General features: G+C 55.4%; 1 protein-coding gene and 1 pseudogene across 1 annotated transcript in view; both read left to right on the forward strand.

The window, feature by feature from the left end:
- The window catches only part of LOC129399361 (calcium homeostasis modulator protein 2-like), a 9,907-nt gene extending 2,975 nt beyond the window's left edge, over positions 1-6,932 (forward strand). Inside the window, exon 3 of the mRNA XM_055119180.1 lies at positions 6,896-6,932. Within this exon, the coding sequence (XP_054975155.1) occupies positions 6,896-6,932 (37 nt within the window). The remainder of the gene's footprint in view (positions 1-6,895) is intronic.
- Positions 6,933-7,643: 711 nt separating this feature from the next.
- LOC129399315 (calcium homeostasis modulator protein 1-like) lies at positions 7,644-10,816 on the forward strand (annotated as a pseudogene).
- The last annotated feature ends 5,929 nt before the right edge of the window (positions 10,817-16,745 follow it).

The raw sequence follows: 16,745 nt of genomic DNA on the forward strand, positions 1-16,745 counted from the left end.
AAATCGCGGCCCAGACCTAGAAGTCCTTGCCCTAAGTGCAAACAGGGTTTCCACTGGGCGTCAGAGTGCCGCCAGAAGGCCAGGCCGGGAAACTGGGCACAGGGCCAGCCCCAGGGCCCCCAGTCCACTCCCTCTCCCGTGTCTGGGGCACCTCAGAATCATGGGCCGTTCAACCCATCGGCGTCCAGCCCCCAATTCGCTCCCTCTCCCATGACCGGGGCACCTCAAAATCATGGGCTGTTCAACCCATCGGCACCCAACCCCTCTGCAGAGCCATCCCATACTCAGCCGGATTGGATCTCTGTGCCACCTCCCGCACAATATTAGTCAAAGAACAGGGTCCCCAGATAGTGTATGTCAACGCCTGTGGCCCTTTGCCATCTGGAACTTTTGGCCTAATTATTGGGCAAGGCAATATGCTTCCTCAGGGCGTGCAAGTACTCCCCGGGATTATAGATGCTGATTTTCAAGGGCAGATTGGAGTAGTAGTTGAATCACTATCCCCATTTTCAGTCTTGGACGCTGGCGCGCGGCTAGCACAGCTAATACTCATTCCAATAACAACAGTACAAAAACCACCCCCAATGTCAGAGACTTTTGCATTTTTTGCCCAACGCATTCTTAATCACAAGGGCTTGATGACTTTAGAGATCAACGGGAAGGAATTTTTAGGTCTGATTGACACTGGTGCGGATGTAACGGTCATTGCTGAAAAAGACTGGCCAAAAAGGTGGCCCCTCACCCCCTCACTGACTCACCTTCAGGGTATAGGTCAATCCCAAAACCCTATGTTAAGCTCATTTATGCTTGATTGGCGCACCAAGGAGGGAAAATCCGGGATGGTACGCCCCTATGTTCTGCCCGGGCTCCCACTCAATCTCTGGGGCAGGGATATTCTTTCACAGATGGACCTTATACTAATTGATGCCAAGGGCCTAGACATGCTCCTTTCAGCAGGTTATTCTCCCGGAAAGGTTCTAGGAAAATACCTCCAGGGCACGCCTGCGCCGCTAGCCCTCGACCCAGTGAAAAATGACCGCGCAGGCTTAGGTTTATTCTCAGTAACTGCCACGGCTCCTCCTGCACCCCATACGGATAAGATCATATGGAAGTCCAATGAGCCTGTATGGGTGGACCAGTGGCCGCTTCCCACTGAAAAATTACAGGCCGCCAGGTTGTTAGTGCAGGAACAACTCGCAGCGGGACACGTAGAACCCACCTCTTCCCCCTGGAACACACCCATTTTTGTTATAAAAAAGAAAAACGGCAGTTGGCGACTGCTGCAGGATCTACGAGCAGTAAATAAAACCATGGTCATTTTCGGGGCGCTTCAACCTGGACTGCCGTCCCCAGCAGCCATTCCTTCAGAAATGTATAAGATAGTACTCGATTTAAAAGACTGCTTCTTCTCAATTCCCTTGCATCCTGATGATCGTCCCCGTTTTGCCTTTAGTTTGCCAGCTATTAATTATAAAGATCCCATGCAACGTTTTCAATGGAAGGTTTTACCCCAGGGAATGGCAAATAGCCCCACACTGTGTCAAAAATTTGTGGCTCAAATTCTTGCTCCCATTAGGGCACAATGGCCCGACATCTATATGATCCATTATATGGATGATATACTGCTTGCTGGATCTGACCCACAGACCACTATGCTCTGTTGCAATCAGGTGATCCGTGCGTTTACTCAGTCTGGCTTTCAAATTGCCCCCGAAAAAATTCAGATCGCTGACCCTTATACCTTTCTTGGATTTCGTCTTCAGGGGTCCCGTGTACTTTTGCAAAAAACGCAGCTGAAGCTTACTTCATTAAAGACACTACATGATTTTCAACAACTGCTTGGGCATATTACATGGCTCAGTCCCTATCTGAAACTTACCAAAGGAGACCTTATGCCCCTTTATGACCTTTTGCGCGGTGATGCTGACCCTTCTTCCCCTCGGAGTCTGACACCAGCAGCCCGAGAATCCCTAGTTCTCATAGAAAAAGCGATTGAAGGTCACTTTGTTTGCTCTCTAGATTATCAGCGCCCTTTTCACCTCCTTATCTTCGCTACTCCTCATTCTCCCACGGGCTTAATTTGGCAGGAAAACCCTGTTTCTTGGATTCACCTTCCTGCCACACCAAAGAAAGTTCTTGTACCCTACTATCTCTTAGTGGCATCCTTAATTATTGAAGGAAGGAGTTTCTCTCGCAGACACTTTGGTCTTGAACCGGCTTCTGTTATTCAACCCTACAATAAGGAACAGATAGATTGGCTTCTTCAAAATACTGATGATTGGCCCATCGCCTGCGCTTCCTTTTCAGGAATTTTAGATAATCATTATCCCCCCAATAAGTTGATACAATTTATGGCTTTACATCAATGGGTTTTTCCTGTTGTCACTAAGACCAGCCCTATCCCTGGGGCTAAAGTGATTTTCACTGATGGATCTTCTAATGGCCAGGCCGCCTATGCCTGTGAGGGTGAGACCGTTTCTTTTTCCACAAAGGAGTCCTCTGCTCAGCTGGTTGAACTCACAGCTGTTCTAATGGTTTTTAAAAATTTTTCCCTTCTTCCTTTCAATTTATACACGGATAGTGCCTATGTGGCCTTCTCTATACCATTACTGGAGACTATTAGTTACATAAAACCCTCCTCCCCCGCAACGTCATTGTTTTTGCAAATCCAACAATATATTCGCTCCCGGCGAGCTCCATTTTTCATAGGTCATCTTCGTGCCCACACTAACCTCCCTGGGCCACTGGCGGCAGGTAATCACTTGGCAGATTTGGCCACCCGATCTTTCACAGCGCTAACTCTACAAGCAGATCCGCTGCAGGAGGCCACAACTGCACATGCCCTTCACCATCTGAATGCTCAAACTCTCCGCCTTATGTTTAAAATCACGCGTGAGCAGGCACGGCAGATTGTGCGCCAGTGCCCTTCCTGTGTATCCCTTCTACCCGTGCCTCACTTAGGGGTCAATCCCCGAGGACTAGTCCCTAATGCCATCTGGCAAATGGATGTCACTCATATTCATTCCTTTGGGCAGCTTAAATATGTGCATGTGACTATTGATACCTTTAGTGGGTTTATTTGCGCCTCAGCCCAGACTGGAGAGGCCTCAAAAAATGTCATTGCTCATGTCTTGCACTGCTTTTCTGTACTGGGCAAACCACAGCTAATAAAAACAGACAATGGTCCAGGATACACTGGAAAAAAGTTTGAGCATTTTTGTAAGAAGCTGCAGATTTCCCATCATACAGGGATCCCCTATAACCCTCAAGGGCAGGGGATAGTGGAGCGAGCCCATCTCACTCTTAAAACATATATTCAAAAGCTCCAGACAGAAAAGGAACTGTACCCAGCCTCACTTTCCCCTAAGACGTTACTATCTCATGCTTTGTTTGTCATGAACTTTCTTATACTGGACAAAGAAGGTCGCAGCGCAGCGGACCGTTTTTGGCATACTTCCACCAGCCACACTTATGCAAAAGTAAGGTGGAAAGACCCTCTGAGTGGTCTATGGAAGGGCCCTGATCCAGTCCTTATATGGGGCCGAGGATCAGCCTGCATATTTGATGCTGCTGATAGTGTAGCCCGCTGGCTCCCCGAACGACTGATAAGGCAGGTCGACACACCTGCTCAGGCTGAACCGACTTCCACCCAGAGAATAAATGAATCCTCTGAGGACAGTGTCCCTTCTGCCACTGCCCAGGAACTTGCTTCTGCTCAGTCAGCCACGTCGGGAGTGACCAACTAGTGGTCTCGCTCACAGAACAGTTATTCAGACTTGGCCTGGCTGGAGCAGGAACCAGCATTACTTCAAGACCGAAGATGATGCCCGTAGGGCAGGATCGGGAGTCTCAGTGTGAATGTGGTGAGTGGGGTGCGCACCCGCGTGAAAGAAGGACCGGTCCGAGCGTGTGCAGGAGTAAGATTTGTGCGTGTGCTCCTAGTGTGTGTGCAATTGTCTCATTATCTTTCTTAGTTCTGCTTACTTTTCAACAACTTTGAGAAGATTTTGCCAGCTTATATCAACAAAAGTGCTTTCTTGACCCGTTTTTTCAACAAGAAGGAAACTGGCTGCTCAGGCAGAGAAACGAGGAGCAATGTTCCCAATCGGCCGACAGGGCTCACTTTGCCCTGGGGACTGCTCTTTCCTTTCTCAGTCTATCAGTTTTTTCCTGCCATTCTTGAAGGGTCAGATTGATCGATCAAGTATATATTTGTGCACATGTGTGATGTTTATTGTCTGACTGTCTGTCTCTCTGTCTGTGGAACACTCGAGTATTAGAGCTAGTTTAAAGTCAGTAATTCTTAGATCTGGGCAAACAAAATCAAGGGAGGTCAGAGTGATATGGAGCCCAGCAATTTAAAAGATCTAAGTATCTTTGGAGCTTGCTAGATTCAGGTCTAAACAAAGATTTCTAATCAGAATGTGGCGCCTACAAAGAAATTGAAATTTTCAATCCAGATTTCATATTGGGAGAACATTAATAGTTATTAACAGTTGAAATCCTCTTGAATTCTAGTAAGCTAAACATATCTATTGGACTTACATTCCTCACCCTCCACTTTTACAGGTTGTAGATTGGACCATGCCAGGACCCAGTATCTGGGCTAACAATTCCTTTCTTTTACCCCCTCCATGGGATTCACAGATGCCTCAGCTGCCAAATAAAGAAGAAACACCTTTTAATTTTTTCTCTAGGATACTCACTTGATCCTGTCTGCATTGGAGTGCCTCCCTGTCTCCCTCTTCACTTTCAGACTTGGATTCATACCAAGTCCCAAATTCATACTACCTCTGATCACTCACAAAAAGATTTTTCTTTTCTGGTGATTGTGCATTATCTACCAGTCTCAATTCTTCCCTCTCAATCCAAGATTCTCCCCACAGTATAATTTTATTAAGGGCCGGATCGCATATGGTTACCAGTGAACCTGACCAGAGAATGGCAACGCTCCCCCGATAAAGGGCTCCTGACTGAAGATCTGACACAACTGCTCCGGCGCTCCTGATGATTCCTTGGGCCTCTGATCACAGCTATCCTGGACTCATTGCTGTAACCACCACTGATGCTGTTGCAGGAATAGTTCTTCAAGCCTCGGTCCAGACACACAACTTCGTCTAAACATGACAAAATGACTCTTACCACCTTGGGACAATGCAGGCTACTGTCAACCATGATGTTGAGCAACAATTGGACACTCTACAGCAAATGCTACTTTGGGTCCAGGGCTGGGTTAATATTTTAGAGTAACAAATGAGATTTTCGAGTGTTTAAGGATCTTTGGCTTGATTTGTAGGACCTCATCTTCCCCCAGTTCTTTACCTTGAGGATGCCGGGCTCCCAAGGATTTATTCTTGTGGATCAGGTTGCCAGGCAAAGCACTGCAAGGGAGGGCTGATACCCTGGCCCGGCTCCCTGTGAGGTATTCCGGTATAGCTTAGAGGTTACTCCAAAACCAAGGATTGATGGGGCCTATGAGGAGCCCCCTGCATAGACCCGATCATCCTTTCCTTCCTCTCCCTGCAAAAATGGAGTCTTTATGTCACAAGGGATACCGGACAATGCCTCCCCTGACCACATTTAATTTAAAACAAAACAGGGGGAGATGTAGGGAGCCATTTTACCTTACTGATCTTATCCTGTCACTATTTGTTTAATCACTAGCTAACCCCATGCCACACCTAGCAAAGGTTGCCACTCCTAATCTTACTGATCTTATCCTATCAACATTTGTTTATTACTAGCTAAATCCCGTGCCACACCCTGCATTTCTGTTGGGGGTCCTGGCACCACCTCCTCCCAACAGGGAGGTATAAAATACTGTAACTGCCATAGAATAAATGCCTTTTCTCCCTCCTCCGGGCTCTGCGTCTGTTCTTTCGGCTGCGCCCTACGAAGGGTTCTCCCTGCTGAACAGAACGAGACCTCCACATCGACTTCCACACACAGTGACGCCCAGCCAGGGCTGGCGCTGGCCCGACACAGGCACCCAGCCCCTTACTAATTCCTCAGCAGCACAGACTCGACCCCAAGGTGGGCACGAGCCCGAAACACACACTGCAAGTCCCCACACAGCCCCACGTGGGAGGCTTCGACCAGGACCTGGTCTGTGATCTCATCCGGGATCTCATCTGGGATCTCGTCTGGGATCTCGCCTGGGATCCTGTCCAGGGCGGCCCAGATAGGCAGATCTGACCTGCTCTTCAGGCATGCTGGCCCTCCACCCCCAGCCCCGCAGCCCTTTCAGCTCTCCCCTCTTTGATCTGCCCTTCACCCCAACCCGGGTCCCGGTCTGCGTCTGTAGAGACGCCGAGGCCCAGAGTCCAGGCCTGGAACCCCACGGGCCCACCGAGTTAGCTTTTGGTCTGGGGCCCTGGAGGCGAGAGGTGGAGCCAGCAGGGCTGTGTGGGCACAAGGCTCCTCCCAAGTGCGAGTCCTCTGACGCGAGTCTGGGCTTTTCCTCTGTCATGTCTCTGTCTGTCTCAGCCTCCACCTCGATCCTTACTCTGCTCAGGGCCACCACCGTGACCACCACTATTACCTTCTCCACGTCTCCGTCCCCGTCACCACCTTCCCTACCGCCAAGGGGACCATCCCCACTACCTCCAGGTCCATCTCCATCACCTCGAGCTCCATCCCCATCACCTCCAGCTCCATCCCTACCACCTCCTGCTCCATCCCCATCACCTCCAACTCATCCCCATCACCTCCAGCTCCTTCCCCACCACCTCTAGCTCTATCCCATCACCTCCAGCTCCATCCCCACCTCCAGCTCCATCCCCACCACATCCAGCTCTATCCCATCAACTTCAGCTCCATCCCATCACCTCCAGCTCCATCCCATCACCTCCAGCTCCATCCCCATCACCTCCAGCTCCATCCCCATCACCTCCAGATCCATCTTCACCACTTCCAGCTCCATCCCCACCTAAAACTCCATCCCCATCACCTCCAGGTCCATCTCCATCACCTTCAGCTCCATCCCATCACCTCCAGCTCCATCCCCACCTCCAGCTCGGTCCCCATCACCTCCAGCTCCATCCTCACCTCCAGCTCCATCCCCATTACCTCCAACTTCATCCCCATCACCTCCAGCTCCATCCCATCACCTCCAGCTCCATCCCCAGCAGCAACAGCACCATCCCACCACACCAGCAGCCCCACCATCACCTCCATCCCCGCGGTCCTCACAATCCTCCCACCATCAGTCCCACCCGTACCCCCATCACCACTCCCAGCCCAGCCACCCTCACAGCCAGCACCCCACCAGCACACCACCACTGTGTGACCTCGCAGGAGCCTCTGAGACCCAGGGGACGGACAGCAGAGCAGGCTGCTTCCCCTGTGCCGAGCCTGTCCTTCCACACCCGCCCCTGCCACCCCCCCTCCCCGAACTGCTCCCCACCAGGTGTGGTCTGGGGATTCCTGGCCGGAGGCAGCTGCAGAAGGAGGGAAAGAAGCTGGAGGCTGGAACAGGGAGGGCCACGCCCTGTGCACCCCCCGCCCCAGCACCTGCCCTCCAGAGTCTCACAGACACTCGAGCCCAGGCCCCGAGCTGCCCGTCCCCGCCATGCGGTGGGCGCCTAGGGGATAGAGCGGGCTGCTGGTGGGGCCAGGGCCGAGGCAGGCGGCGGGGCAGCACGATGGACAAGTTCCGGATGATCTTCCAGTTCCTGCAGTCCAACCAGGAGTCCTTCATGAACGGCATCTGCGGCATCCTGGCCCTGGCCAGCGCCCAGATGTACTCGGCCTTCGACTTCAACTGCCCCTGCCTGCCCGGCTACAACGCGGCCTACAGCGCGGGCATCCTGCTGGCCCCGGCGCTGCTGCTCTTCCTGCTGGGCCTGGTGCTCAACAACAACGTGTCCATGCTGGCCGAGGAGTGGAAGCGGCCGCCGGGCTGCCTTGCCAAGGACCCCGCCGTGCTGCGCTACATGTTCTGCTCCATGGCCCAGCGCGCCCTCATCGCGCCCGTCATCTGGGTGGCCGTCACCCTGCTCGACGGCAAGTGCTTCCTCTGCGCCTTCTGCACCGCCGTGCCCGTGACCGCGCTGGGCAACGGCAGCCTGGCCCCCGGCCTGCCAGGCCCTGAGCTCGCCCGCCTGCTGGCGCGGGTGCCCTGCCCCGAGATCTATGACGGGGACTGGCTGCTGGCGCGTGAGGTGGCCGTGCGCTATTTGCGTTGCATCTCCCAGGTGAGGAGGCGCCGGGGCCTGGGTCCCCCTGGGCTCTGGAGGGCTCGGATGCCCCGCCGTGCCCAGTGCAGGGAGGGAGCCCCGGGGTCAAGGCCGTGAGCTTCCACATGCAGGGGACCTGAGTTGGAATTTCAACTCTGCCTAGTCTCCCCAAGCACTTCTGGGGGGGGCTGGGAACCCCCGGGCTGAGCAGCATCCCTGGGCCCAGAGCATCCAACGTTCAGGCCAGGTGGGCCAAGTGCTAATGAGAAAGGCTCCCGGGGTCCTGAGCATTGCATAGGACCCCCACAGAACATGGACATCTGTCCTATGTACGTCTGCAGGGCCTCCTCGGGCATCGTTTCCCACAGATGAAGCTCTGAGGGGCACAGGGGCTCATTTTCCCAGCTAAGGCTCTGTGTGTGTGTGTGTGTGTGTGTGTGTGTGTGTGTGTGTGTGTGTGTGTGTTGTTAGGGATCTCACGCATGCAAGGTAATTTTGTTTTCATTTTTGTTTTCTTTTTTTTTTTTTTACTATTTTTTTGGGTCACACCTGGCGATGCACAGGGGCTACTCCTGGCTCATGCACTCAGGAATCACTCCTGGCGGTGCTCAGGGGACCATATGTGATGCTGGGAATCAAAGCCAGGTCCTCTGCGTGCAAGGCAAACGCCCTACCCGCTGTGCTATTGCTCCAGCTCCTTGTTTTCTTTTTCTTTCTTCCTTTTTCCTTCTTTTTTTTTTTTTGTTTCTTTGTTTGTTTGGGGCCACCCCTGACAATGCTCAGAAGTTACTCCTGACTCTGCACTCAGGGGTCACTCCTGGCGCTGCTCAGGGGTCTATATGGATGCCGGGGATAGAACCTGGGCTGGCTATGTGCAAGGCAGGCGCCCTAGCTGCTGTGCTATCTCTCTGCCCAAGGTAACTTTTCTGCACCACTTGCCCAGCCCAGAGTCCAGCTTCTGAGAGCAAGGTGACTCCCCTGGGCTTGTGTCCCCCGGGACACGTGCCAGGCGGCTTCTGTCCAAGGCGTGCTGTCTGTCTGTCCTGGGCGCAGCTCAGCCCACTGCACTTCCCAACTCTCGAGCCGGGGATTTGCATTCTTTCCTCTCCCGGGCCTGTTGGGGAGGCACATGGGTGGCTGGGCTGTTTGGGTACATTTCCCTGGCAAATGCCCCCAGCTGGTTCCTCGCTGCGCTGCTTGGGGGGTGGGCACTGAGGGCCTGGGGGCCCCTCCAGGGAAGAACTATATGAGGTGGCACCATCAGTGCAGGGGCGGGGGGCGGCGGTTTGAGAGGAAATCCAGGCTCAGCATCCTGTTGGTCTGGGCCCCCATTCCTTGCAGCCCCCCAGGAATGGGAGGACAGGAAGCTGGGGGTGTCAGTGCAGGAGGGGGGCTGACCTGGCTGCAGGAGCTGGATGTTTGCACGATGAGAGGCAGGGCCAGGCACCCCTCTCTCTCCTGTGGTGCTGCACCAGCACCCAGACAGGCCGCATGAATCCCACAGTCTGAGGGTGCACCCCAAACTTTGCTTTCTGGAGCAGCCACGGATCATCCTCTCCCACGGGATCCCCCAGGCAGCCTCACTGACCTCCTGGCCTTAGACCCAGACAGCCCCTCTGAACAGTGCCCGGAAGGCTGCCAGGCCCCTCACGCATTGCGGTGAGTTGGCTTCCAAATTCCATCTGAGGGGGTGGGGACGACTGCACAGCAGGCCGGGCAATTGTCTTGCTCACAGCTGACCCAGGCTCAATCCCCAAATCCCCACATGGTCCCCGGAGCCTGCCAGGAGTGATCCCTGAGTGCAGAATAGGAGCAAGCCCTGAGCACCGCCGGGTGTGACCCAAAGACATAAAAAACAATTTCTACTTGACATTAGTGGGTTTCATCCGAACTCTAAAAATTTTTTTAAATTAATTTCATTTAATTTTCTATTTATGATTTTTTTTAATGAATCACCGTGAGATGCAGTTGCAGATTTACAAACTTCCGTGTGAACTCTAGAAATGTTTACATACAAATCAGATTCCCAGCTGACAAGAAAATGTGGGTCTGTTCGGGCCCGCCCAGTGCCCTTGGCCCAGGGGCCCACGTCTGCACAGACCAGGGGCGGGGGTGGCCCAGAGCCAGGCCCACTGACTGTGCCCTCCCGCAGGCCCTGGGTGGTCCTTCGTGCTGCTGACCACGCTGCTGGCCTTCGCCGTGCGCTCCGTGCGGCCCTGCTTCACGCAGGCGGCCTTCCTCAAGAGCAAGTACTGGTCCCACTACATCGACATCGAGCACAGGCTCTTCGACGAGACGTGCACGGAGCACGCCAAGGCCTTCGCCAAGGTCTGCATCCAGCAGTTCTTCGAGGCCATGACCCACGACCTGGAGCTGGGCCACTCCCACGGGGCGCTGGCGCCCCCCAGCCCGGCAGTGGCGGCAACCCCCGCGGCCGGCCCCGACGGGGCCGAGGAGGAGTGGGAGAAGCTGAGGGGCATCACAGACCAGGGCGCCGTCAACCGGCTGCTCACCAGCTGGCACCAGTGCAAACCGCCGCTGCGCCTGGGCCAGGACGAGCCCCTGATGGGCAACGGCTGGGCTGGGGGCGCCCCCGGGCTCCCCGCAGGGAGGTGGCCACCTACATCAGCAAGGTGTGAGCCCGGCCGGGGGGGAAGAGCCGGGCATGGGAGTGCAGGCTCCCCAGACCCCCTGGCGTGGGCATTGGGGGGCCCCCATGTCCCTGAAAGGACCTGTCCAGGCCCCCACGGAGGAGGCTTCTGGGGCCGGGCCACTGGGGCCAGGAGCGTCCATCACTGTCATCCCGTTGCTCATCCACTTGTGCGAGCGGGCACCAGTGACTCTCACTGTGAGACTTACTGTTACTGCCAGCAGCAGTATCTGCAGGAAAGGCCCAGACACGGCTGAGAGGACACAGTGTGCACTGCCCGGCTCCCAGGCCCTAACTCCCGGCTCTCCGTCTCACAGACCTGCTGGCCGCAGCGTCCACACCACCCCAGTGTCGGGGGGCCCATTCCCTCGGCTCTGACTCAGGCAGCTGGGGGTGTATCTGGCAGCAGGAACCCCGCGCTCTGCTGCGCCTCGGAGGGAAGCTGCTGGCCCTCAGCAGACCCGTTGGACCGACTCAGAGCCCCGCCTGGGTGACAGGTGGTGAGACAAGGTGCCCGATCCAGGGCACTCGGGAGAAGCCAAAGTGTGCCCCAGGGAGGCACGCCGGGCCCCAGCTCCAGACCCAGAGAGCCTTCGCCCCAGGGCCCCTGACCTGACCTCCTGTCCCTTCCAGGCCGGAGGCCGCAGGCTCTGTCTCGGTGTTGCCCGGTGGCAGTCAGGCTGTATCCCGGCACCCAGCAACACCTGTGCTGGTCCCCATGTGTCATGAGGGTACTCTGGGGTTTGAGGGGTGCAGGTCCTGCCCTCATAACAGCTCAAACACCGTTGGGGGGGTCAGAGTTAAACTACGAATAGGGCGCACATTCAGACCACTCATGGGGGTTCCTTCGAAGCCCCCCTAACACCCCCACTCCTCGTATCTGGGCCCAGGACTTGGCCCCATAGACACAGAAGCTGCGGGCCGGGAGATAGTAGGTCAGGTAGGACACTTGCCCTCCACACTGTCAATCCGGGTTAAAGCCCCGGCACCACGGAGTCTCCTCTGAGTCCTGCCAGGGGTGATCCCTAAGCACAGCCTGGTGTGACCCCAAAACCAAGCAAACAAAAGAATCAGAAGTGAAATATGCCCCTTTCCTCAAGATCCCTCGGGGGAAAGGGGGCTCTGGCTCAGAGGCCCTGAGTTGGGGGTGTGTGGAGGGCGGTTGCCAAGGTAGCTCCAGTGCCAGGATGAGCCGAAAGATTCAGCGCAGGCTCCGTGGCTTCAAACCGTGTCCCCAGGATGTTTCCTGAGCCTCAGTTTCCCCTCCAGTCAGAGGTTCGAGGTCACTCCTCTCTGAGGGGTATCATTCACTCCTCTCCCCTCACCTACGTGGAGGACCCAGGAGCTCAGCTCATAAGGAATAAATGCAAGGAGAAGAAGGGCCTCCCCCGCCCATTCCAATGTCCTCGAACCCCAGTCTCGCTCATCAATGAACCCGAATCGCTCTGTGGTAGCATTGTGGTTGTCTTTTGGTGTGTTGGGGTAGAACCCGGAACCCCATACATGCAGGTTAGTTTGACGGTGCCCGTGCTTCCATCTGTGTCCCCGCCCCCATCCCACCTTTCCCCATCTGAGACCCACAACTCCCTCCCGTAATAATTGGGAAAAGGGGGATCCTTATTACCTGATGTGGGGTGGGAAGGAGTGAGGAGGGCTCTGCCAGGAGGGGGGCTTGAGGCCCTGCTCAGGGAAGGGTTCAGAAGACTGAGGAAGCAGTTTAGAGGCCGGAGCACAGGCTTGACGAGTGGGGGGCCAGGGGCCCATCCCAGCACCCCGTCTCCCAAGCGTGAGCTGGAGCATGTCCTGGAACACTGCTGGTGTTGCCCTTAGAGCCCAGAAATAAGAATCAAAGCACAGAAAGACCAGGAGCGGGTACCAGGAGACCCTGGGCTCGATCCCTGGCAGCGCCGACACTCCCACTCAAAGGGAGAAACAAAGAGAAGTCGGGAGCCTGTTGGTGTGTGGGAGAGGGGTGGGAGACCCCAGGGGAAAAAGCCATCCTCCTGGAATTGGGTCCACAAAGTATGGATGGGCACATGGCGTCAGAGAGAGCCGAGGCCAAGCCCCAGAGCCCCAAGACTTGCAGAGATGGACGAGCCCCCCTGAGGCGTCTCTGGAAGTGGGGACTAGAGGTCTGCTCTGCCCCTCAGCATCATGCCGAAGTGGAAGGAGAAAGAATCTGGAAGGGTGTTGGTAGGATCTTAAAAATAAACACCGGGTTAGGGTTAAGGTGTTTGCCTTGCACGTGGCCAACCCGGGTTCGATTCCCAGCACCCCATATGGTCTCCTGAGAAGGAGTAATTCCTGAGTGCATAAGCCAGGAGAAACCCCTGTGAGTTGTGGAGTAAAAAAACATGAACACTGGCTGGAGAGATATTACAGTGGGTAGGGCTCTTGCCTTGCAAGTGGCTGACCTGGGCACTTTGATCCGGGCACCACATACGCAAGCGATGATCCTTGAGAAAAAAAAAAAAAGTAAGGATTCAGCTGGGTTTGGCAAAAAAAAACAAAAAACAACACCCTGCTCCAAATCCACGCACTGACGTCCTCCTCGCCCAGGGTTCCCACATTCTGAAGTTCCCACCCAACACTCCTGAGATTTGGGCTCTACTTCTGGTTTCATTAGTTTGGGGTGGGGAGAAAGGCTGCACCAGTGATGCTCAGGCTTTGCAACCAGCTTGGTGCTCAGAGTTGGCTCCGGGAGATGCCGTAGTACCAGGAAGACCGAATAGTGCTGAGGACCGGACCCCAGGACTCCAGCAGAACCTGCCCCCCGAGTTCATCCAGAAATCATGTCTCCCAGACCCTTAGGTGCTGGGTTTTGTTTGTTTTCCCTCCACCTAAGATTTTGCTTTTTGGAGGCTGGAGCAATTGCACAGTGGGTAAGGCGTTTGCGTTGCACGCGGCTGACCCGGGTTCAATTCCAGCATCCCATTTGGTCCCCTAAGCACTGCCAGGAGTGATTCCTGAGTGCAGAGCCAGGAATAACCCCAGATCACTGCCGGGTATGACCCAAAAAGTAAAAAACAAACAAACAAAAAAAGATTTTGCTTTTTTTTTTCCTTAGTTATGAGACCTGAGGACACCTAGTTCTGCTAAAGACTTACTCCTGGCTCTGTGCTCAGAGCTGACTTCTGCGGAGGCTCAGGGAACTCTATACGATGCCAGGGGTTGGGCCCCTCAGTGCCCCTGTGCAAGACAAGTGCCCACCTGCTGTATTATCTCATGGGTCCCTCCACCTGAGGTCTGAAGCCATATCAGAGTTAGCTGGAACAGGGGTGCGACCTGCTGGGAATATGAGTCAGGCAGGGCAGGAGGGGGAGAGGTGATCCCTCCCTCCCCAGCCAGGGCAGCTCTGCACGGTGGGGGGAGCCTCTCAGGGTGGCTGGGCCTGGCCCTGACCTGCTGAGATCTTACAGTGTAATCTGCAGAGTCCCCCTCTCTCTTATCTGCAATGAACTATTGTGAACTACTTTATGAAAATAAAATATATAAAAATTTAAAAATCAATCAATCAATCAATCAATAAATAAGCACTGGCTAAAGCGATAGTACAGCGGGCAGGGCTCTTACCTTGGCATGTGTCTGACCTGGGTTTGACACTCTGAATCACATATGCCAGGGGTGATCTCTGAGTCAAAAAAGGCACGGAATCAGCTGGGTGTGGTAAAAAAAAAAAAACAAAAAACACACCCTGCTCCAACTTCTTTCACTGACGCCCTCAGAGCTCAGGGTCCCCACATGCTGAAGTTCCCCTCCCAGCACTCCTGAGATCTGGGCTCTACTTTTGGCTTGGTTACTTTGAGGGGGGAAGAGGCTGCACCAGTGGTGCTCAGGGGTGACTCTGGGAGATGCTTCTGGAATCCTGCAGGGTGAGTAGCTCTGAGGACCAGACCCCAGGACTCCTGCAGAACCTGCCCCCCAGTTCATCCAGAAAACACATCTCCCAGATCCTTAGTTGCTGGTTCAACTAGATGCTGGGTTCAATTCCCAGCATCCCATATGGTCCCCTAAGCACTGCCAGGAGTGATTCCTGAATGCAGAGCCAGGAGTAACAACTGATCATTACTGGATATGACCAAAAAAAGGAAAAAACTAACAAACAAAATAGATTTTGCTGTTTTTTTCTTCTTAGTTATGAGACCTGATCACACCTAGTTCTGCTAAAGACTTACTCCTGGCTCTGTGCTCCGGGCTGACTTCTGCTGAGGCTCAGGGGACTCTATACGATGCCAGGGGTTGGGCCCCTCAGTGCCCCTGTGCAAGACAAGTGCCCACCTGCTGTATTATCTCATGGGTCCCTCCACCTGAGGTCTGAAGCCATATCAGAGTTAGCTGGAACAGGGGTGCGACCTGCTGGGAATATGAGTCAGGCAGGGCAGGAGGGGGAGAGGTGATCCCTCCCTCCCCAGCCAGGCAGCTCTGCACGGTGGGGGAGCCTCTCAGGGTGGCTGGGCCTGGCCCTGACCTGTTGAGATCTTACAGTGTAATCTGCAGAGTCCCCCCCCACCCCGCACCCATGCTCCCCACCCTCTTCCCTGCCCATTTCCCAAGTTGGGGCTGACATGCGCGTCATTGATCAGCTGACCCTCCTCTTTTCTGGAGCAAAACTTTCTGAAGCCACCCAGTTCGGGCACAGAAGCAAAGCAGGAAGGCGAAGGGCGTCGCGGGAGGCCTCCACACCCCGGGCCGCCTGATCTGGAGCTCTGGGTAAGCAAGGCGCCTGCCCTGCGGTGTGTGACTTGACCCAGAGCGGAGTCGGGCCGGTCTTCACTCCCACCCCTCCCGGTTTTGTAGGAGAAATCTGGGGATGCCCCTCACTGGCCTGGGCCTCGCTCTCAGAAGAGGACCTGGTCCCTCCGCAGTGACCCCCACTGCTGGCCAGGCCTCTGGAACCCTACTTGGGAACTTTGCACCCAGGGTCTGCACTCACGGGAGCCTAAAAGCCAAGAAGGGCCGAGGCAGAGCGAGGGGCCATGCGGGCACCAGCCCCAGAGTCCCCTCAAACTCCTTTCTCTGGGAGAGACACCAATCCACTCTCCCTCTGGGTGGGGGTCAGATCTCTCCCCTGCAGCAAGCGAGTTCAGCCCTGACCCATGGGGAAGTCTTGGCGGTAAGCAGATGGGGCACAGGTGTAGAGAGGGGGCCGCGTGGGGCACCTCTGGGCGATGCCCCACCTGTCTGCTCTCCCCACCCCACAACCTGAGGACTTCGGCTTTAGCTCACAGAGTTGGAGAGACAGATGGGGAGACAGGCCACACCTAGGCCCCGTCTCAGCTGTGTGGACGGTGCCAGGGGAGTGAACCCCAGAGAACCCTGGGTCCAGGGGCCCAGATTTACTGTAGCTGGCAGGCTGGGGGGCCTGGGCCCAGGGTCTGGTGCTCAGGGCTTCCGAGTTGGAAAGAGAAATTGGGGGAGAGAAGGTTCCTTAGGGCCTACGGGTGAGCAAAAAATAAGGTCAGCAGACTGGAGAGATGGAAAATTCACTTCATCCCACCACCCAAGGCTCCTGAGATGAAGCTCCAAAGTCCAGCCGGGCACCTCCATGTTTGCAGTTTGCAGGGGAGGGTGCTGAACCCAGGTCTTCACAGGGAAGAGGCCTGAGCTCTGCCTTGGGCCACATCCCCCACCGAGGGCTCCAGAACTTCCTGGGGGGATTTCCTGCTCCTCATAAAGGGGAGCATGACCCCTTCCGCCCACTCTGACAGTTTCTCTGGAGCCCCGGCAGGAGAGAGATGCGGGGCCATGGCCAGGCCTCTGCACTCCCTCCCTGGCCCTCCCGCCTCCCTGAGAAGACAGGGGCCCAGAGGAGATGCCCGAGTGGGCGGGAGCTGGGAGCCCACCTGAGGCCCCCAGGTGGGCGAAGGTGCCCCGGACTCTCCCCAGCGCCACTCCACAGCACAGGGTCACCTTCCCCC

Source organism: Sorex araneus, chromosome 11, assembly GCF_027595985.1.
Source record: "Sorex araneus isolate mSorAra2 chromosome 11, mSorAra2.pri, whole genome shotgun sequence".
NCBI classification, from domain to species: Eukaryota; Metazoa; Chordata; class Mammalia; order Eulipotyphla; family Soricidae; genus Sorex; species Sorex araneus.